The sequence below is a fragment of the Lissotriton helveticus genome, chromosome 6 (assembly GCF_964261635.1).
Source record: "Lissotriton helveticus chromosome 6, aLisHel1.1, whole genome shotgun sequence".
NCBI lineage: Eukaryota > Metazoa > Chordata > Amphibia > Caudata > Salamandridae > Lissotriton > Lissotriton helveticus.
Window position 1 is genome coordinate 1359061022 of NC_136067.1, and position 24165 is coordinate 1359085186.

The window sequence follows — 24165 nt, forward strand, 5'->3', positions numbered from 1 at the left end:
GCCCACACAGGGTCCTTGCACTTTTTTATTCTAACATGTAGGATTTGTATCCAATTTAGAACCAATTTAGAACCTACACATCACCTCCGTTATTGGTGCTCCAATTACCGCCTCATCATAGTCAATATGTAGACAGTGGGTACCATAACGTTGTCAATATGTATTCATGATTATTGTGATGTACTATTGTTATGACCTAATGCAACATGAATCTAATGATATGAACAATTTATAGTGGTTGATTGCTGTTGGTTATCTCCAAAGGTCAATAGACCAGCTTGGCTCCCAATTCAAATCCTACAGTGACTTCTATCTCCCCCCGCTCTATCCGTATATTTTTTTATTTTAACACTGTACGTCTATGCATATGTACTGTTTATCCTTTGTTGCAGAAAATGCAATCAAAAGATTTTAACTAAAAAGACTGATTTGCATATAGCTGTGTCTGAACTGGGTGGCAAAGTGAGCTAAAGAACGATGATGGATTCAACCCAGATCTGTGACTGGGGGTGAGTGTCTGAAAACTTTCAGCTCTCCATCCATCATCTCCTTGCGTTTGCTTTGTTCGCCCTAAGTTGGCAGGGTATGCCCAGACGTGGGTCTCTTGCTCACTTTGCCACTGGATTCAAGCTAGCCTGGCTGATGAGGGCTGTTAGCCCGAAACCGGTCCCAGGATGCTTGTTTCCAGTCCAGCGAAGACATGGCTTAGCAGTTCGGGCTGGACTGTTCCCATGAGGCACAGGGTCAAGACTGATTTGCATATAGCTGTGTCTGAACTGGGGTGGCAAAGTGAGCTAAAGAACGATGATGGATTCAACCCAGATCTGTGACTGGGGGTGAGTGTCTGGAAAGTTTCAGCTCTCCGTCCATCATCTCCTTGTGTTTGTTTCATGAACAACGCCACAGCGATGTGGTACTGCAACACACAGGGTGGATGGGGTTGTGGACACTGTCACAGAAGCCATTGTTCCTCTGAACAAGGCTGGAACATCAAAACATTTTCCTGGTCATACAGCACCTGACGGGTCCTCTGAAAGCCAGGGCGGACAAGCTCAGCTGTTGTTGTCTCGCATATCCGGAATAGCATCTACATCTGGAGGTGGTGAAGGGTCTCTTCTGAGTGTGGGGAGAACATTGCTTAGATCTGTTTGCCACCACCGAGAACGTGCAGTGTCAGCACTTCTAAACGCTGGAGTTTCCAAAGAGCTCTCGCTTGGAGATGGGTTCCGCCTTGAGTAGGACGCGTGGCTCCAGTATGTCTTTCCGCCAATACTAATCCTGCTGCGAGCTCTTAAAAAAAATCAGGACCCACCTGACCCAAGTCATCTGAGTGACTCCGGATTGGCCATGGAGAGTATAATACCTAAAATCTGTGAACTTGAGCATCAGTCCAGCGGTCAGTCTGCCCTGTCAGGAGGGTCTCTCATTGCAACAACAGGGCAGGATCCAGCAACCGAATCTGCTCACGCTTCACCTTCATGCATAGCGATTTAGTGGGGACAATCAAGGGTTTTTTACTTTCCCGCTGAAGTTTGTGATGTCCTTGTGGCAGGCAGGCCTCTATCAACTAAAACAGTCTACTCCTGCTGTTAGGATAAGTTGGTGGCCTGGTGTTCCTCACCCCATGTGGACGTCATTTCTGCAACTTTTCCTGGTGTTGTTAAAGGTTATTTGTCAGCTATTTTGACTTTCTTGTGGCCTCCAGATTAATTCGCCCTATTTGAGTCACCTGTTGTGACTTGGTTTTTTAAAGGTTTGCAATACTTTCTCCCGTCTACTCCTATTGTGATGCCCCAACGTGACCTTAATTTGGTCCTTACTTTTCTCATGTTTTCTCCCTTCAAGCCCCTGCATAGCTGCCCTCTGCAGCGCCTAACTCAGAAAACAGCTTTCTTAGGGCCGTATTATATATACAGCGCATTTTCATTGAGTGCGCTGGGTCAATCTTTTAAAACAATCAAGTAAAATGCACCATATCCGGGTGAATGCACTGCACCCAGGGCAGCCATGAATTCACGCAGCCCTGAGCGCAGCACATGGCAAGTGAAAAACAGAGCAGCTGTTTTGAAGCCGATCCGTATTTTCACAGTGTAGGCGGCCCCCGCCAGCACTGTTAAAGGGGATTAGAGATCAATTTGAGACGTTACCTCATTTGCATGGGGCCACACCCCCATGCAAATGAGGGAACACCCTCTTGAGGAAGTGCTGGCACTGTATGTGCCCCAGCGCTTTCAGTATTACAGAAGGGGATGCACAAGCCTCTCTGGCCTCTTCTGTAATTCCAAAGTGCCCTGGGGTTACACAACTTGGGTGCAAACGTCCCCCCCCCAGCGGGCATTTTTATAAAACACCCCCAGGTGGCCATTACATCAACCAGAAGAGTCAGGGAGTTTCAGGTGCTGTCGGTCCTACTTCTATCCTCCAACTTCTTCCCTGACAGAATGGTCCTTTGAATGTATGCCGTTTCCTTTCAAAGGTGGTCACCCCATTCACAATGGCGAGAGCATTAGTCTACCTGCTATCTGCACTCTGCCTCATTAGTCAGAGGAGGAGAGACTTCTTCATTTGGACCCAAAAAGGCTCCCTCATCCTACACTGCATCAAGGACCATCAGGTGGATGATCAGCTCTCCATTGGGTTAACTGTAGCGAAGAACAGCAAGGATGTGCAGAAATCTACTGCGCACTAGTGAAGAAGCAACCTCGTGAGTGCTTGTGGGCTTACTCCACCAGGGCCAAAGCCACCATTACTGCATTAGAACGGGGATTACCTGTCCTGGATATCTGCCAAGCTGCCACATGGTTGTCCCTACATACGTTCACAAGGCACTATTACTTGGGCAGTCATGTCTGATAGACTGGGTATTTTGCCTGTTTGGTCCTCCAGGAGTTTTTGGTGTAAGCCAGTTTGTAGACCCCCTCTGGAAAGGTGTTGCTTGGGTATTTATTCTAAGGTGAGCAATCTGCGGTTAGAAGTCTATATCAGAATGACAGGTTACTTACCATTGGTAACGCTTTTTCTGATAGAGACACTACTAACCACAGATTCTTCGCCGACCCTCCTATCCACCCTGCTCTGCGGAAAGGTCTCTTTTTCCCCAAAAATACCTTTAGTCACTGCTCACTGGTCCACACAGTAATGTTTTTAGGTGGCTCTGTGTTTTTGGAGTTGAACTAGTCACGAAAGCTCGGAGGGGTGGTACCTATATAGGCACCACAATGTCACTTCTGATGCAGTCTATGCTGACACAAAGCCAAATGACGCCACCTACCGGTGCGCAGAGGTACTGCTCAAGATTGTGCGGATCCAGTCTGACACCTGGGAAATATTCTACGGTGAGGAATTTGCAGTTAAAGTCTCCACCCCAAAAAGCATTACCAAAGGTAAGTAACTAGTTCATTATTCCTTTCCCTGTTGGCGTCACTGGACCAGTGGGCAAACACACCCTTAGACGAGCATAGTGGAAGTCTAGTAGTAACTTAGTTCCTGCTAGTGAATAACTTTAATATAGAGGTATAGCTACAGTGATTTTGTGTAAGGGAGATGACAGCATTGATTTCTTGCTGCCAATGCCACCATTAACATTTCAGTGCACCATAAATCAAAGGAATGGAATTATGTTGCAATGGAACTGTCAGATGTAAGGATAAATATTTCAGTAGGTAAAGTCCGTTTGTAAGGCTTGTGCCTATAATGTGCTAATTTTAAAGGTTTTTTCTGTGAATATTTTACATCTCCTACAAGTGCTTCATAGTTTCCCAACACTACAGACCTTTATTGAAAGCGTGGTGCTTTGGATGCAGATTTTATGAATAGGACTTTAATTAACCACTAGATCACTCTATTTGAATTCCGGTTCTTCTCTAAAGTGAATGACGTGCTAATCCAGCTATCTCCACTTTTGATAACTTCTGGGGTTTACTAATGCAAATCTAAGAAAAGTAGAATATTGTTTGATTTTCCTTACTGCTAAATGGAAAATTGTAGTGAAATGGTTGAAAAGCTTAGCTCCCTCATGTTTCACACAGTGAATATTGCTTGTATACGGAGTATATATTTAACAAACTAATCATTTGCCTTCAGATGATAAGATACTTGGACACAGAACCAATACACCTTGATTAATAATTTATAGGCCTTTATTTTGAAAGGAACTGGGTCTATAGAAATCTATTTGTGATGTCTCTTGGGTAGTGGTAAGGTGTTTGTGAGAAAATGGGGGGTATTTTATGGTGTGGCTGTGCAACCTCGCAGTTAATACACTTACCAACCCCATTAGGACCAGTGGGTTTCGCTTTTCCAACCTTTAGCTCAACCCTGGGTAGCTGTGACTGAGAAGCAAGGCTTTCACAAAGGAACAAGTGTAAAGAATATAAACAGCACCAAAACAATTGAAGAAATTGACAAGATACTCAAGACATCCAACACCAATTTAGAACAATAGACTGTATTTTTAGTCACCACAACGAAAAATATCCACCGGAGGGTTCCAGAGATATCACATTTACAAGGTATAATAAATCAAAGTATTCCACTCAACCGCAAACAACCATTGGCAAATTCAATCTTTTTCACCCAAAGGTTGGACTAGTTGTATTGCCGGCACTTCAGGTTTTAAACTCCAGCAGGGAGTCAGTCAGGTCCTTAGACTTAGTTACCTCCATAGATCAAGCAGTCTCTGGGTAGTTTATCCCCTTTGAAGGAGTCCTATGGAAGTGGGCATGATGCAAGGAATAAAGGATGCTAAAGATGCTCAAGGATACTGTGGATGCTATGTGGTCGTTGTGGGTCTTTCTGCGGCTACTCCTCAGTTCCTCAAAGTTCCTGGTCACATGTTCAACGTCCCTTAAAGTCCTCTCAGTGCCACTGGGCTACTATTCCCCTGATATTGGGGTCAAGCAAAATTCTTCTCTGAGCTATAACTCAGAGAAGCCGCACTCCTGATTCTCTTGGGCTCAGCGAACTTTGGTGCAACTTTGAGCATCGGATCCTGGTCTCTGGTGTTACACTGCAGTTGTTTGAAGATTCTGGGCTGCCAAGTTGCTCCAGCAGGCTTCTCAGCTGGTGTGTCTCTATGCTGTGAACAGGAGGTCAGTCAACAGACTCTTGGTGTCTCTTTGCTTTGACTGGACTCCGGAAACCGCTTTCTCATGAGCAGGTCACATCAGGCACAGCCCTTCTTTACTATCCACCAGGTTCAACAGGTGCAGTTCATGCCAGTACAGCCTCTCTCTGCCGGTTCCACCGAGCAGCAGGTATGTCTACCAAGAGGGTTACATGCCCCTGAAATAACAGTTTGCCAACACGTTTCCCCACTCCTTCCATGGTGCCAGATAATCTGCCTAAATAATGGGACTGGTCTTCTCCCAATTGCTCCCCATTTGCGCTGCAAAGGCGGCTTCAGCTTTGAAGATCACCTTTTTGGCAACACCTATGTGGCTTCCTACACGAGGGAGATAATGCCTCTCTCCAGTGCAATCCTCTATTGTCTCCTTTCCTGGTAGTCATTAGCATGTCTTCCTAGGAGGGCAGACAGCTGTCTCGGGTTCAAGCTCCTTGTGTAACCGTTAAGGGCACAGGAGATTGAAGGCTACAAAGTGAGAGTCAAGTCGGGTGTAATGTAATGAGCTGTTTGATACCTTGGACTATCAACTTTGGTTGAGCATTCAGGAGTCAATACCCTGGGAAGAGGGTCAGCATGTAACCTTGTTGCTTGCCAAAGGGCTGACCTAGTCTCTCCACAGTAAAAACTGCAGTTTTAATGCCAGAACATGTTAAATACATGTTCTGCCCGTAAAATATGTTGCACTGTGTCTTAGGGCTCAGTGGGCTGCCATAGATGTGACTTGCACATATTTCAGATGGATATTTGGCTTTGGCATTGGTTTCAAAGGCAAAGTCGGGATATTAGTTTAAAACTGCCCTTCCAGTCTGTAGTGGTGGACTGGGATACTCATTTTACTGGTGTCATACCTAGGGTGACACAACCGTTGTTAAAATCCCTGGGGTGACTCTAACGTACATGCCCTGGGTACCATATAATGTAGGTAAGTTAGCCTAATCCAAATGGACATAGCTTATAATGCAGCATGCACATTTTGGGGTCAGGGCACTGGCCCTGAGGTCTGGTTACCAGGCCTAAGTGCTCTAGGAGTCAAAAAACCACCAGCATCAGTCCAAAAATATGAGTGTGACCATACAAAAAGAGTCCTTTCCTTACAATGTACTATATTTTATCCTGTACACCCATTGGCTTCTGGTGATTAATATAATTAGCAAAACTGAGTTTACTTCCAGGGATGACTGATACAGTTAATAAAATTAGTTCAATATAAATCTAATTATTGTGCTTTGTGTTTAGAAATTGTATCCACTGTTGAGGTGGTTGATTTTTGTGAGGTACTCTCATACTGGCACTTGAATATGTATTGTTTTCTTTATAAAACAATGGAATCAGTAGATCTGTTTAACACAAAAAAGGTATCAATTTTACTCAATCTAAATTTATTCCAAAACTGTGTTCATATCTGCTTTTCATATTTAAGAGCATAATTATTAGATAATTTTACATTGTTGCAGGAATTGATTAGCTTCTTATAATGTTCTTTGAACAGTCCGCGGTCCCATTTACCGATCTGATTGCCCTTTCACCCTTTCAGAGTACAATTGTGACAGGTATTTAGATTTCCTTTCAGTGTCGGCTTCCTTTCACACAATATTTCATAGGTATATATTCTGTTTAATAGTTTTTCGTTTGCATTGTTTGAAATTCTAATCTGGCTTTCACGTCGGTGATAAAGGATCCATAGAATGCAAATATTGCAGCATGTCCAAAATAATTTGCTTAAAGTTTTTTCTTTTGTTTTGTAATTCTAACTGTTCACAGGTTTCGATTGGAACTTGGTATTTAAGTGGGACTATATGACACCAGAGCAAAGAAGAACCCGGCAAGGGAATCCAGTCGCTCCAATTAGGTAGGTTCTGTTAGGTCTTACCTTTTTCAAACAAATCGATCACGTTTAGACACACAGGAGTGTTATGGCTTATAATCAGGTAGCTTATTTAGGGACAGGAGTTTCTAATTTTACCCCTCATGCCGCACTAGTGCAAGCTGTATACTTTTATAAAACATTTATCCATTTAATGCAACATGAGTGTGCAATAGCAAAGTAAGCACTGCACACGCATGTAGGTGAGATGAATGCCTCAAGTGTCCCGAAAGCATGGAACACATTGTCCGCTGTCCAGCTCCATATAGCGTATTGTTGAATTACTGTAGATGTTGAAGACATTTGTAAAATGTGCAAACGCTAAGAAGTGTTTGTCAAAAACTGCAAGGAACCGGGCCAAATGCAAATCGCACACTGGTTTTGATTTTTCTAGTTCTTTTTGATTGTCAAACGTGCAGTAGAATAGGTCTACATTTTTGCATCCTGAGGTTCTGTCAGGCATCCTTTGTAATTCGTAGTATTAAGGGGAGACTTTTTTTTTTTGCTCCGTGCTTTAAATTGTGATTTTGTATTGTCTATCCATGATTGTCTTCGCCCTACTCTTCTTTGTCTGTTCAGATCTGTGAATTATGTTTTTCAATTCTGCACTGATTGTGTTGGTACAGGATACCCCTTTTCTGGGCTGTATTCCTCACTGTGCTTAACCGCAAGAAATTCATTGGGAGACCTTGTGCTGTCAAAGAGCTCTATAGGAGTGCAGCATGTACATGCACTCGTTTTTGCACACCGGAGGGTACAAGGGCATGACACGTGTTTAGGGTACGCTCTCAATGCCTTCGTATGGTAGCTCCTTGTATTACTGTATTGTATTGCATTGTAATTGCATTTATATAGCTCTACCTACCCCTGACGAGGCATCGAATTATATGTTGAGCAACAAACAGTCAATGTTTGTCCAACAGTGTGATGTGTGATCAACCTTTAGGTAATCCCACTTGGGCGGGATGGCCATATATTTTACTAACCTTGACATTCTTGAGGGTTTTTGAGTGTGCACACTGAGACCATTCCTATTGGAGAGGGTTCCTTTGAGCATCGCCTGCTTGTTTAGCCATTAGTGCTAGCTGTCTCAACTGCATGGAAGAGGCTATGACATTAGTCCACACTTTTAGAGGATCTGGAGCTATGCTTCTAACTTTATTGCAGTTTTATTGAATTCCTTTAAGTTTACCATGGCAGTTAGCCAGGATTTCTCTCTCTAAAGCAACATGTTCTAAAGCTGTGCTGCACCTGCAAGAAGGAGAAAGCCCCACAACAAAGGGTCCCTTATGCTTCCCAAGGCCATCCAAGAGTGGGAAGCAAAAGTTTAGGTCACCAAACACAAACTGAGGGCCTTTTCCTTTCAACTTGCGAGGCTGCTCCTCGTCCTAATCACCATCTTTCTGTGAATGAAGTCAAAAGACAATTCTAGATGTAGGCATAAGAAGTCAGACAAAGCTGGGTTCTATGCCTCGCTGATACTCCCACTCCAAGTAGGCGATCTAGGGCTCCGACTCTAGCTTCAGTATCTGATTCTCAGCTGATCTCAGCTCTTTACGTGATGCATCCAGTTTCCCGAGCCACAGTCAATGCTGCAGCAGGTTGACGCCTTCAATAGAGTCATGCTGCAACCCTTTACCATGGTTCCTTGTGCCTGTGGTGCGTCTCTTGACCATATTGATCCATCAGGGTCTCCAGTTGTGCTTCCCCGAGTGGGGACTTTCCAAGCACCAACTGACTCGATCTGTCCTCAGCCTTACCCACCATTGACACCATGCTGCACCTTGACACCATTGTCATACACCTCACCAGTTCTTACTGGTGTGGTGTCTGTTTTAGCTCCAGAAGCACCAGTTCCAGAATCCATCTTGACTCTGCCAGTGTATCCAATGCTGGCTTTGGCGACAGTTCTCCTTATGCCATGGTAATAAATCATTAAAGCACAGCCTCTGACAGCAGATGACACTCCTCTTGTCAGAACAAAAATTAGCCTCTAATTTCCTGCAATACAGTGTTCGATGCCATTGTGAGGATGATAATGAGGAGCATACATTGTATCTCTCTTCCCAGTTTGTCTAGTCGTGGCCTTTATCTTGAGCTTCAGTTTGCCTGTGTCTTGGGCACTTCACCTGAGACTGAATTGTATTCGCTCACAGGACCCCCTTACTGAGAAGAGTGTCTCCTTTGCAGTGGCAGTGTGCAAGGCTCAGAGGTCTTGGACTTGCAATTGCCTACAGATTAAACTAAGGCGTACCTGTTGACTGAGGTTCTGCAGCATGGGACATCGAGGTCTGAGGCCTTGTTCTCTTTGAATAGGGTCATGACAGAGTCCCTCATGGTGGCCTGGTCCGAACCTTGTTGTGCTCCACATATGAGCTGCTTGATTACTCGGAATCACAGACCAGCTCTGGGGCCCCCATCCTTTCTTATGCAGAATCTGACTCTGACAAGCAAGATAAATACTGTTGCCTTTCTTACTGCTCCACCGGATAGGTAATTCAAAAAGATGTATACGTTGGGCAAAACCTTTTTCATCCGCAAGTCTAGTTCTCAGGTTCTTGAGGACAATGTCCGACTTAGGCCGGTACACACTGGTACATGGAAGGCAATATCCTTCCTGCCCTCTCAGACAATTTCAGGGATCTGGGTCTGGTGGCTTAGTGGACTGATGTGTCCACTGTTAGGGCCTGTGTTTGACCTCATGGTCACAGGTTCAAATCCTGAGGTCGATCAAATGAATACCATTGAGTTGGGTAACAATAAACACTTGTTGTTCAGCTCCAAGATACCCTTAGGTGAATGTACGCTTTACAAATACATGTTATGTTACTCCTTTGTCCAAACTGTACACAATGGTCATTGTACCCCTCACTGAATCCTGAGGGAAAGCCTGGCTACTACAGATTGTCGCACGGACAATATTCACCAGGGTCATTATTCAGCGTCATGCTCCGATGCTTGCTACCAGCATTTCTAGAGAGTGTCCAAGTTACCTGCCATGATTTTTGATGAGGCTAGGCTGTTTGATGTGAAATCAGATTCAGCTCTAGTATAATGTAAAGACACTGGAGCTATTGCTTGCCGTTTGGGCCTTTTTTGTTGCTCACCAATTTTACCAACAGAATCAAACGTTCTAACATCAGAGGCAGCACTCAAAACCTGTCCAGCAACCAATCCATCTCTGTCATGGCTCCAAAGGAAGGGACACTGTCTGAGGACATGGCTGTCAGCAGGTGCAGCAGTCCTGCTCTTTATTCCACGCTTGCTGCAGACACTGCCACTGCCAAGCCACATTGGGTTTCCCTTCAACGATCATCTGGGACTGGCACAGGGCACAATTCATTTTTGCCTACTTGGTTGGGGAGCATTTACTTAGGACCAGTGGGTCCGTCCAAGTTATTCAGTTTGGTTATGCCTTCCTGTTTTTTCTATCCCCACCCACCATATATTCCTCCTGTTCTCGGCCAAACATCAGTAGACTATGCTAGTAGCCTCGCCAGAGAAGAAGACGCAGTTCTATCAAGGCTACGATTGAGGAGCTGCTTGAGCCGGAGAAGGGCACATGATGCTAATTCTTCATTCTCAGTAAGAGCAGGACACATGAGGCTGATACTAGAGATCAGGGTTATGAACACCTCCCTTAAGAAAGACAATAATGCTGATGCAGATATCACTGACCTTGGATCGTGAAAACTGTATGGTGTTCTTGGACTTACTGGAAGCGTACTTTCATGTGCCGATTCTGAAGTCCCACAGGTATTAGCATTGGCTTATATTGGAGTTGGAATAGTTTTAATTCTGATAGATACATCTGCCTTGTGGATTCCTCACCTTGTGAATATCCCCCTTGCGTCAGCAACGTTCGGAATTTTTCTTTGTAGCACGCCGCCGTGGACCACGTCATAGGAACGCGGCATCGCGCGCGACTCCGTCTGACGTCACCGACCCCTTATTAGGTCTACGTCGGCGTGTTGACATCAGTTCCCTTTTTTCCGAGTCGTCGACGCTAACGGTTTCAGGGATCTTCTGTAGTTACAGATAGAGACTTTATTACTTTTTGTCTGTTACTTTTTCTGTTCTTCGTCGAGGATGTCGTCGAAGAAAACGGGATTCAAACAGTGTGGCTCGTGTGCCAGGATGATGTCAATTACTGATCCACGCGAGGATTGTTTATGGTGTTAGGGATCAGATCACGACATCAAGGGCTGTCGATCCTGTTCAAAAATGAATCCGAAGGCTCTACGTGAACGAGAAGCAAAACTTTTATTGGCCAAAATTAAAAGTAAAGAAGCCGATAGATCTTCGAGATCAAGATCAAGACACTCCAAATCGAGACCGAAGTCACGATCGAGGTCACGATCGAAATCATCGAGGTCGAGGGCCAGATCGAAGTCGGCGTCGAAATCAGCTTCTGGGCATGCTTCAGGTTCCTCGAAGAAAAAACATAAAAGGAAGAGGCATAGTTCTCACCATCATTCGGGGTCTTCGGACTCTAAGAAGAAATCTTCTCGAAAGCATCACAAGGACTTTGTGTCTCCGTCTCCTGTTGGTGATACCAATCCGGTAAGATCTCGAGAGCATACACTGGAGCCGGAACTGAATCCGAATCCGGCTTCGGGTCAGTCTTCGGAGCATGAGGACGTCGTGGATGTTCCTCAATCTCCGATTCCGGAGGATGAACCAGAAAATCAAAAGGATCAGGAGGAGCTGAATCCAGTACAGCCTCCTACTAATCCTATGGGTTTGTACCCTTCTTTTCCTGGTCCTGGTCAAGATCCATCGCATTTCCTAAATGCTATGTATGGAGTGTATGCAAGGGCAATGTACCCCACTGGAGCACCTGCGGGTCCTATGGGTCCTTTGTCTTTCAACTTGGGTGTCCCCCAAACTTATGCACCGGCGCCTTTTCTACCCTTCATGCCGACTCCATATCCTTCTTGGATCGGTTCAGCGCCGCCGAGGTCATCGACTCCGCACACGGCTTCGCCGACTCTGGAGCGACCTCGGAATTCGGATCGAGGCTCGACGCCGGTTCCTGTTTCTCTACCTCCTATTGTTCCAGCTCCTCGATCGACGCCGGCTCCGACTCCATCGGAGTCGTTGACGGATCCATCGACGTCGATCCGTATGGAGTGGTCGAGACATAGAGCCCAGCGTCTACTAGAGGAGAAAGAGTATATGGAACCTGAAGTGGAGGAAGGTGAACTTCAGGAACATGATGATTGTTTTGAGGATCTTCATTCTGCTAGCAGTCTTGAACTTTCTCCGGAATGGGGATTACCTGTGGTTTCAGATGCACCCTCCAAAGATGTGGTACCATACCGTATGGTAATTAGAAAAGCTGCTGATTTACTGAACTTAACTTTACCAACAGTTGAGTTCAAACCGAATATCCTCACAGAAGTCTTGCATTCGCCTTCTTCTATCATTGAGCCTACTCTACCTTTCACTGAAGCTCTAACCGAACCAATTCTGGAAGTTTGGAAAAAGCCTTTGTCTGCACCTGCAGTATCTAGGTCGGTGGCGAGACGTTATAGGGTGGCTCCTGGAGATCCCGAGTTCTTGTCATCTCACCCTTCGCCAGAGAGTCTGGTAGTTCAGGCTGCTTTTGCGAATAGATCAGCTGGCTCCTTTCCTCAAGTTCCTGGAGATTAAGACTCCAAAAAGTTGGATCAGGCCGCTAAGAAGGTCTTCTCCTCAGGTAGCATGGCCTTAAAATCAACAAATGCTACTTGTTTGCTTGGCAGATATGTGCATGCCTTAATGGACTCGGTCAAACAATTATCTGCTAAACTTCCAGAAGAAGACAGGAAAAACTTTAATGAGGTTGTTTTGGACACTCAGGCTGCCGCCCGCCAAGTTATCCAGAGTGGCATGGACACTGCAGACTCTGTGGCTAGAATAATGGGTTCTTCAGTAGCTACCAGAAGAGCTGCTTGGTTAAAGTCCTCAGAGTTTTCCACTGATGTACAGGCTACTCTTTTAGATTTACCTTTTGACGGGGTTGGTCTCTTTGGGAAGAAAGCAGATACAGATCTGGAGAGGTTCAAAGATAGCGGAGCGACGGCTAGATCTTTGGGTTTGCAAGCGAAAGGTACAGCCACCAGAAAGTTCAGAGGCTTTGGCAGATCTTCCTTTCGTCCTTTCAGGCAAGGCCAGCAACAGCAGCAGCAACAGAACCCTCTGTACAAGTCTTATAGAGGTAGACAGAAGGGTCGTGGACGTGGACGTCAAGCCTCTTCCTCCTCTACTTCCTCCTCTAATACCCACCCCCCACCTGCAGCAACAAAGCAGCCCTAGATCCGCCATTCCGGATCATGCAGGTCCGGTAGTGAGTCGGCTTACTCATTTTCTACGGGATTGGGAATCGGTTACATCAGATCTTTGGGTTCTCAATCTCGTAGCAAATGGGTATGCCCTTCCCTTTCGGGAATTTCCTCCCAATTACCCTCCTTGCCAAGGTTATTGTTCGGAGGACCACCTGCTTCTCCTGCAGGAAGAAGTCCTGGCGTTGTTCAGAAAGGGTGCGATAGAGGTGGTTCCGGAGCAGGAGAGGGGTCAGGGATGCTACTCCCGGTATTTTCTGATCCCCAAGAAGGATGGCAGGCTTCGGCCAATCCTGGATCTCAGGATCTTGAACTTGTATCTGAAACAAGAAAAGTTCAAGATGCTCACTCTTGCGCAGGTTCTTCAAGCGCTGTTGGAAGAAGACTGGATGGTGTCGATCGACTTGCAGGATGCTTATTTTCACATCCCTATCCTGAAGTCGCACAGGAAGTATCTCCGTTCTACGGTGGGTTCGCAACACTACCAGTTTGCGGTCCTTCCGTTTGGACTTACTACTGCGCCTCGAGTTTTCACCAAGGTGATGGCAGTGGTGGCAGCACATCTCAGAAGGTCGGGAATTCCTGTATTTCCGTATTTGGACGACTGGCTCATCAGAGCAGAGTCGTCAGAGAAGGTGCTCCTTCATTTGCAAGAGACAACTCGGTTGTTACACAGGTTGGGTTTTTCGATAAATGTACCCAAGTCTCACCTGGTGCCCTCCCCGTGCAACCTGTTCATAGGTCCGGTACTGGACACTACTGTATGTCGTGCATTCCCTCCACCTCAAAGGATTCACGACATACAGGAAATGATTCCTTTATTTTTCAATGGAGCGGTTGTTCCAGTCCTGAAGGTCCTTCGTCTGCTTGGTCTGATGGCTTCTTGCATTCTGTTGGTCAACCATGCACGTTGGCACATGAGGGCACTCCAGTGGTGCCTCCGCAGGCAGTGGTATCAGCACACCGGAGATCTCAGGGAGACAGTGAGGATCTCCAGAGAAACTGCGGCGGATCTGTCCTGGTGGAGTGTGGAAAGCAATCTTTCTCAGGGAAAGCCTTTCCAGCTTCCTCCATCGGTGGCCACAGTGATAACGGATGCATCCACTCTAGGGTGGGGTGCTCATCTGGGGGATCTGGAGGAGAGGTTGCTTCATATCAACCTTTTAGAGTTACGGGCGATACGTTTGGTGCTCAAGGCCTTCCTCCCTTCCCTTCGCGGTCAGTCGGTTCAAGTCCTGACGGACAACACGACCGCGATGTGGTACATCAACAAGCAGGGAGGAGTAGGGTCGCAGTGTCTCTGCAGAGAGGCTCTGCGTCTCTGGTCCTGGGTTCAGGACCATCAGATTTGTCTGATGGCAAATCATCTGGCCGGAGTTTTGAACGTTCGTGCAGACGTTCTCAGTCGGCAGTTCTCTGCCGATCACGAGTGGAGGCTTCACCCGGAGGTTGTTCATGACATCTTTCAGATGTGGGGGACTCCTCGGGTGGACCTGTTCGCCACTCGCGAGAATGCTCACTGCCCGTCATTCTGCAGTCTCCAGTATCCGATGCAAGGAGCTTTGGGGGACGCGTTTCAGTTGAGTTGGGGAAATCAACTCCTTTACGCGTTTCCCCCCATACCCTTGATTCCTCGGGTTCTGAGGAAGATTCGCCAAGACCTGGCCCAAGTCATATTGGTCGCCCCGGATTGGCCAAGAAGGGTGTGGTACACGGACCTACTCCACCTCTGCTTATTTTCACATCCCTATCCTGAAGTCGCACAGGAAGTATCTCCGTTTTACGGTGGGTTCGCAACACTACCAGTTTGCGGTCCTTCCGTTTTGACTTACTACTGCGCCTCGAGTTTTCACCAAGGTGATGGCAGTGGTGGCAGCACATCTCAGAAGGTCGGGAATTCCTGTATTTCCGTATCTGGACGACTGGCTCATCAGAGCAGAGTCGTCAGAGAAGGTGCTCCTTCATTTGCAAGAGACAACTCAGTTGTTACACAGGTTGGGTTTTTCGATAAATGTACCCAAGTCTCACCTGGTGCCCTCCCAGTGCAACCTGTTTATAGGTCCGGTACTGGAAACTACTGTATGTCGTGCATTCCCTCCACCTCAAAGGATTCACGACATACAGGAAATGATTCCTTTATTTTTCAATGGAGCGGTTGTTCCAGTCCTGAAGGTCCTTCGTCTGCTTGGTCTGATGCTTCTTGCATTCTGTTGGTCAACCATGCACGTTGGCACATGAGGGCACTCCAGTGGTGCCTCCGCAGGCAGTGGTATCAGCACAACGGAGATCTCAGGGAGTCAGTGAGGATCTCCAGAGAAACTGCGGCGGATCTGTCCTGGTGGAGTGTGGAAAGCAATCTTTCTCAGGGAAAGCCTTTCCAGCTTCCTCCATCGGTGGCCACAGTGATAACGGATGCATCCACTCTAGGGTGGGGTGCTCATCTGGGGGATCTGGAGGAGAGGTTGCTTCATATCAACCTTTTAGAGTTACGGGCGATACGTTTGGTGCTCAAGGCCTTCCTCCCTTCCCTTCGCGGTCAGTCGGTTCAAGTCCTGACGGACAACACGACCGCGATGTGGTACATCAACAAGCAGGGAGGAGTAGGGTCGCAGTGTCTCTGCAGAGAGGCTCTGCGTCTCTGGTCCTGGGTTCAGGACCATCAGATTTGTCTGATGGCAAATCATCTGGCCGGAGTTTTGAACGTTCGTGCAGACGTTCTCAGTCGGCAGTTCTCTGCCGATCACGAGTGGAGGCTTCACCCGGAGGTTGTTCATGACATCTTTCAGATGTGGGGGACTCCTCGGGTGGACCTGTTCGCCACTCGCGAGAATGCTCACTGCCCGTCATTCTGCAGTCTCCAGTATCCGATGCAAGGAGCTTTGGGGGACGCGTTTCAGTTGAGTTGGGGAAATCAACTCCTTTACGCGTTTCCCCCCATACCCTTGATTCCTCGGGTTCTGAGGAAGATTCGCCAAGACCTGGCCCAAGTCATATTGGTCGCCCCGGATTGGCCAAGAAGGGTGTGGTACACGGACCTACTCCACCTCTCCTCTCACCCGCCGCTCCGTCTCCCTCTCAGGGTAGATCTCCTCTCTCAGATGGAGGGGAAGGTTCTACGCCCCCACCTCCAGACATTACACCTTCATGCCTGGAGATTGAACGGGGCAACCTGAACTCTTTTTCTCTCTCTCACGATGTGGTGGATGTCATTCTTTCGGCCAGGCGTGACTCCACCAAGTCCATCTATTCGTACAGATGGTCTAAATTTGTTGTTTGGTGTAGGGAGAAGGCTGTTGACCCCTTGAGGGCTCATCTGTCTGATATTTCGCAGTTTGCTCTCTCTTTGGCACAGCAAGGATTTGCTGTTGCCACAGTCAAAGGTTACCTTTCGGCGTTATCGGCATTTCTTTGCTTGCCGGATCAGCCGTCTCTTTTTAAATCTCCAGTGGTTTTGAGGTTTCTGAAGGACCTCACAAATAAGTTCCCTCCTTCTCCATTTATCGTGCCTCAATGGGACTTAAATCTTGTCTTGACTTTCTAGAGACTGCACCGTTTGGACCCTAAGAGGGCGGTGTCTTTTTATCTGGATAGAACTAAAGACTTCCGGATTGACAATCAGCTGTTTGTTGATTTTGCTGGCTGTCGGAAGGGCAGATCGGTGCACAAGCGCACACTTTCCAGGTGGATAATCCTGTGCATCATGATTTGCTACTCCCTGGCGGGTAAGGACCCTCCTGAGGGTATAAGAGCTCATTCTACCAGAGCAAGGTCTGCTACTTCTGCATTGTCTACAGGTGTACCTGTTGAGGACATTTGCAGAGCCGCGACTTGGGCCTCCCTCCACACTTTCGCGAAGCATTACTGCTTGGATACCGAAGTGAGGAAGGACGGCCACTTCGCGCGTTCTGTCCTCCAAGATTTCCTGGTGTAGCAGAGTGGACTCCCTCCTCCGGGAGTGGGGACTGCTGTGGGACTCTATTCACAAGGTGAGGAATCCACAAGGCAGATGTATCTATCAGAAGAACAAGTTACTTACCTTCGGTAACGCTTTTTCTGGTAGATACAGTATCTGCCTGTGGATTCCTCACTGACCCGCCCGCTTCCCCGTTGTCCACTCTGCTATACCTGGTCTTATTTGTATATTTATTTGTATGTTTATTGGGTTTTTGATACCTTTGCTACGCACTATGTGTGCTATTATGGTTTGTATGTACTGTGTACACTGTATATATGTATATTTCCTGTAATTGGTCTGTCCGGGTGCCTCGAAGGCACGGAAAAAAGGGCGGAACTGATGTCATCACGCCGACGTAGACCTAATAAGGGGTCGGTGACGTCAGACGGAGTCGTGCGCGATGCCGCGTTCCTATGACGTCGTCCACGCCGGCGTGCTACAAAGAAAAATTCCGAACGTTGCTGACGCAAGGGGGATATTCACAAGGTGAGGAATCCACAGGCAGATACTGTATCTACCCGAAAAAGCGTTACCGAAGGTAAGTAACTTGTTCTTCACCACCCTGCACTTCAGACTTAACTTGGCTGTCGCAGGTATCCACAAAGGTAGTCAGTGGTAACGGCCCCTTTGCATGTCAGAAATATACGTATTCTTGTACCATGACAATTAACCACAGGGTGCAGAAAATGGGTTTGCCTCAGCTAGTCTCGGACCATCTGCCAGCAACAATTTTGTTGTTGTCCAGTCTAAAGTTCTCAATCACCGAACAAAAAGCACATCTTCAGCCTGTGCAGAAGTTTACTTTTATGGGGCCCACCCCAGACCAAGTGGCTTTAGAGGCCTCGGTGCTCCTGCAATGAGTCTGGGACATTAGGCTAATGACCCAACGTTTTGAGCACAAGCCCTTGTTCCGACACATATGGTTCTGAGTCGTCTTGCTCTCCTGGTCATGTGCAGTATGCAGGTGCCCTGACAGTTTACAGTTGCAGGCCCTACATTAAGCCCCTATCTTTATTGGACTCAACATGGGCAGCATGCATTTATCAGATGAAACATGCTGGGTCTTAAAGTGGTGGATCAGAGTACAAACCTAACAGCTGACAGGTCATTCACTTAACCTCCTCCAGACTTTATAGTTGTGATGCATGTGTCCTCTCTCGACAGGGAGGGTGATGTTTTACCAGTGGAAAGTGGAGATAAAAGGGCTTTGGTCTTCAATGGAGCATCAATGCTGTTTCAGTCTTCAGGAGCTGCACACCACCAGGCTGTCTTTCATAGCCTTTATGCCTTCCATCAAGGGCAGATATTTCCAGTTCTCACAGACCTGATCGCTATCTGGTAATGTTTGGAAGCCCTCAAGCTAAGTGGTGACTGAACCCTCTCTGGATCTCTTGAATGATCAATCACCTGGCCATTTCCCTGAATTTCAGGACAGACTAATTCAACAGGTTGCTTTGCTCATCACAAGTGGCTCTTGACTCTAGAAGGGACACAGGAAGTATTCGCTCAGTGGACCATGCTCTTCTTAGATCTGTTCACTACAGTTGACAACATTAGATGTGCAGGTTTTGCACCCTGAGTACAATAAACAAGTTGCCTCTGACACCATCAATACACAAAGTAATTCTTGTCCCAAGCGATTTTTTAATTAACGCTGGGGTGTAAGTATCACAGTTTTGTTACTTTTTTCTCTTTTCTATAGTAGTTGCAAAACAACACGGCCCATCAAAACAGACCCCTTTCTTACATTTACACATAAGTACAAAAAATATTTACAAATATGCAGTGTATCGGTGAATTATATACAGCGCAACATTCAATACTCAAGTGTAGTGTACATTTCAAAACAGTGAAACAAATATATACATGTTAACTCAAAAAATGCATGAAAAACTGAAAAATCAATTTTCAAAGGAAAAAGCCCCGATTATTTTCTGTATCAGGGCAGTATCCTGCAATGTACTGTCCACAGAAATGCCTGACTTTATTGCCAAATGAGGTCTTCTGGATTTGTCTTTGAGCACGAAAAAAAACATTTATTTGAAAAGATGGTTCGGTGCAATAAAGGACCTGATTCCAATTCGGCTCGACTGAGAACCTCTCGCCTAAAAGCCAACGCGTTTCGACCTTCCTGTTGGCACGTATTGGATGAAGGTCTTCGTCAGGGAGAATGTATTTTCAGAACCAGGACTTGTGTACCTTACTCTTTCTTGTGGAAGTACACGGGATCCTTGAGGGGGATAATCTTGATAGTGCTTTGGTTTGTTTGTGCTCTCGCTGAGTTATGGCATTTCTTCTTTGCTGTGCAGTTGTACGGCGGGGTCCACTCCTCCTCTCGGCGTCTCCGGAGTTGCTCCCAGTGTCCGTGAAGTGTTCAGCTCGTCCCTCGTCTTTCGTGATTTTTAAGGTTTTGCGCCCTGAAGTTCCCCTCTAAGGCCTTTCTAGGAGATGGGTTTGTGCTTTGGTGGGTTTTAAGCATCCTTTACTTGTTCCCACCTCTACCACTGATTCCGTGGGTCCTGAAGATCATGAGGAACCAATCCGAGCTCATTGTGATAACCCCTGGTTGGGTTCTGAGAATCTGATAGGCTGACTTGCTGAATCTGAGCATATGCCCCCCACATTGACTCCCTCTTTGGACGGACCTGCTGCCCAATTTACCTCAATGTCTGGAAATTGAATGCCATTAACTGATAGGCTATAAACTTCTTTTGGAAGAGGTTGGAAGTAATTCTGACTGTTTGCCGGCCATCCACCAATTCCATCTATTCTGGTCTTTGATATAAATGTATTGCCTGGTATGAGAAAATGTGTACACTAAGCTACCTTCTCTTCTTTTCCTGTGTTTGTTTCATCACTGGCCAGGCACAGCTACTTGTGTGCACCTTTGAAAGATAACAAATTGACTCATTCAATGTTAACTTGCCAGTTCAGCAATCTTTGTTTAAGTCACCCATTGTGATGTTTTCTTAAAGGCTCTGTCATATAGTTCTGACAGCAACTTTTTTGCCACAGATTCCTCACCGTCTTGAATATTCCCCTTTTGTTAGACTGGATCTGGAAACTTATCAGCAGGACCTCAGCACACGTCCAGGTGCTCCCACACTGCTCCGCACTGACGCTGTTGGGCTCTGGAAATGTTGTGCGATGCTTATAGAGGCACCAGCCCTGCACCCATGTGTCAGTTCCTTTCTTTCCATGACACCAGATGCAGACCCTGAGCTCCCTTCGTGTCTTTGAGACATTTTCCTCGAAATGTCTTCAGTGTGCAAGGGATTTCAATCTCTAAAACATGTTTCAAGGCCTGTAGGGACTGTTGCAAACAAATGTCTGTAACGGATCCCCACCAGGCATACCTGTGATGTCTGGAGTAAGGCCACAGCGCCAAGGCCTGAAGCAACTGCGTGTCAATGAACCGGAAGGTCATCATGACCGCAATGCAAAACCTTACTTCTCCAAAGACCAAAATTACTCTTTGTGGGCAGCTCCGAGTTGAAGTCTATGTCCAAGGTTCAGGCCCTGTCCTCACGGAGAAGTTAGAGCTGTTCAAGCGGCTGTTCTTCGTCGTGGACCAAATACCCAGGTAAAAAGAAAAAGAAGCATAAGAAGTCTAAGGAGGATTCCACACCCTCGTACCACTCGCATTGACCTGAGCATGTGAAAAAAATCTACATTGGTATGACGATCCAATGAATCCTACAACATTTAAATTGGATATGTTGCGGTATTAAGAATGCACCTCTAGTGGAACATTACCAACAAATCGGACATTCAGTTCACCAAATTAAATGGCAAGTCATTGAACAGGTTGGAAGGTCTGAAAGAGTGACAAACATCTCCCGAACTTTGACACTGCTGGAATGCTGCTGGATTGATTGACTGAATTCGATCAATGCTGGTTTGAATATAATTGATGAGACAATATAGATACTGTCTACCGTGTAACTCCCTGTGACAGGCATGATCACCCTTGTGTGAGATATCGATGATAATTGTTGGCACAGTGATATGCATCAGATTATGCTCGTTTTCGGGTGAAAGTGCTCTACCTTTCACTCACTACGTTTAGACCTAATGGGTGCTCATTCCCTATATGTGGTGTCCTTTTTCGTACCCTTCTTGTCTTTTCCTCTTCTTATTCTTTTTCTTAATTTTAATTATTGGTTTCTTACATTGTATTCTTTGATTGCACTCTCGATAAGATCACTTAGACACTAGCCATTTCATGCACCGTACTTCACTGAGCCTCAATTCTGCTCTGTCTTTTGACTTCAAGACTGATGTGGTAGCTGCTACACGTGCATTAGCCCTGGCTCTCACAAGATTCCCTTGCCTGTGGCTCCCCTGTCATAGTTCTAATTTTTACTACTGTTGCATGGTTATGCATTCACGCTCTTTATTCAAGTGTTATTGTTTAGATTATTGGGGTGCCTTTATTTCAGGCGTCTGTTTTTTGTTTTTGAGTTTAATGGGACCTTACAATCGACTACCTGCATGCATGGGGTCTGAACTCTCCCCAGTAGATTTGTTAGAGCTGACTACACCGCCTACCACCCAGTGTATTATACCAACTAAATTGGGCTACCATCTAACCAGTATGTGTTGTAACCTTTACCACTTTGTGAGCGACGCGCACATTGTTTGTTTTTAATTTAGTTATGTATACAGTTTATTGAAGTAATACATATCCCACTTTTGCCTACCATGTGTGTTGCAATTGTTGCATTAGCCCCGGGATGATTTTTTTCATTACGTATATAAGTATGGAGGCACTACATTTCCCAGAACTCCATTCCACGCTTGCTGTGATTGGCTGATTATTCTGATCACATCGCTCGCCCGGCCATTTAAATAGGATGTTTTCATTCAGTTGCCATTTGGACGGGTGGACATGCGTTAGCCTGCTATGATAACTAATTTGGGTTTCCCAAATAAGGAGCTTATAGGTAAATTGAAATGTGGGAGATTGTTTGTTAGACTCCTATGTATATCATCTAATCTAGAGATGTTGCTTTCGAACTCTTATAGATTCCTCGCCGTTTGGCTAAGTCTGTGTTTTCTGCAATTGTATTGTTACTGTTTGGGACAATTGCTGCAAACCATGGGACTTCCACAAGTAAGTTAGACATTTTTAAGGATGTCAAATGCCGACCTTCATACCGACATTCATCTTCAATGTAACACAGTTTGTTTTAATTTTTTGATGGCAATTGGACTGCTGGTTCATAGCTTAGCCCTTGTGACAGTGGTGTATCATTACTTTGGCTGTGCACGTTTCCTTACGCAATTGGAAGAGATGTGTCTACTCCTACAGCTCCACCAGTGAGTTCCTACAATGGATCGATTGCTGGCAAATATTCTTTATTATTTTTTTTTTTTTACTCTTTAATTAAAATTTGAGTATTTTTATATTGTAATACGTACCTTGGTTAGCGTTGGTGTTGTTTTTCTGTTGCAATTTTAATTTCTCCCTCTTATACTTGGGATGTCATTACCCATCATTAAGTTTGTAAGTAGAGTTTATATGAATTCTCTTGTGCGGTTTTGGATATTGGGCTGACTTTACTTAATATTCTTGATTATATCACATGCTGTTCTGGAACTACTATCTGTTTTTATTCCTTCTTGTAAAAGCCTACACAATGGGTAATGGGTTTTTATCTTATGTCTTTTGTTATCACCTTTTTTCGTCATTCATTCAATATAGATGCCTTCATATTTGTGTTCGGTTACTCATGGCCCTGGTCGATTCTCCCTCTGGGCTGAAACGTCGACCTTTATTCCACTAATGTAAACTGCCATAAGTTTATTCTATAACTGTCTACTCTATATGTGTGATCTTATATTCAACGACTATTGTAGTATCCTTGGTGAATCGCTGGCAGCCATTTATTCTATTTATTTTATATCCGTATTATTTGTGTTGCAATGCTCTTCCTTGTTTTTTTTAATTTAAATAATTTGTTAGATTTATTTTTTTAATTTTATGTATGTATAGCTTTCTGACTTAAAAGATTTGGGAGGTACCCTAATTCTTGGAAAAAGGATGGGTATAGTTACTAAAACAAAAAACAAAGTTCCCTTCTCCTTCTGTTCTGAAAACAAGAGGATCTAAATCCTCTAACCAGATTGGTTGATTTGATTAAACAAAGGCCATACTCTAAAAAATAGTAAGACAAATTTACCAGGTTGCCAAATTTACATATAAATATACAAAATTATACACAATATAATAAATTTCCAATTCAACATTCAAATTCAAAGGAATGTGATATCAATTAATTTTTATTCAGAAAACATGCTTCATTCAATTAATACATGCAAAGTTAAAAAACATATTAAAACGATACTCATCATATTTTTTTTTTAAAAAGAAACAGTATATACAATAAATACATGAATAACAACTGTCGATGCGGCGTTTCGGTGCTAAGGTGGATCGTCACCTTCTGCAGGACATTAGTTCCAATGTTAAAAATCTGAATAGAATGTAAAAAACTCTATTAGATATAAGATTTCTAGAAACATTCCTTTGTTACATATTTCATAGATTATGTTTAGCAACCTAGGAATAAGTCCGCATGGACTAAAAGTATAGGCCTTTAATACAGTATGATTAGACTAATTAGTTTAGACCAAGGATTGTTGATTTTACAGATAACACAACACATTTTAGGTAGGGTCAGAGGCAGAGTTTAAAGACCTACCGGGATAATATGCCCCAAAATAACTTAACATACAACAATATCCCAGAGTCTACACAAACATAGAAAACCACTTGTTCCTCTCCTAGCCCAGGCTATCTCTACGTAACTAAATCCATAAAAAATATTCAATACGTTTTCGGATTCCCATCACTCACCATACCAGGTGACATGCTTCATCATCTGGGTCT

At 45.2% G+C, this 24165-nt stretch overlaps 1 protein-coding gene across 1 annotated transcript in view; it reads left to right on the forward strand.

Moving 5' to 3' along the window:
* GALNT2 (polypeptide N-acetylgalactosaminyltransferase 2) overlaps nt 1-24165 on the forward strand; it is a 690029-nt gene that overhangs the window by 468999 nt on the left and 196865 nt on the right. The window contains exon 9 of the mRNA XM_078649088.1: nt 6887-6974. Coding sequence (XP_078505214.1) covers nt 6887-6974 — 88 coding nt within the window. The remainder of the gene's footprint in view (nt 1-6886; nt 6975-24165) is intronic.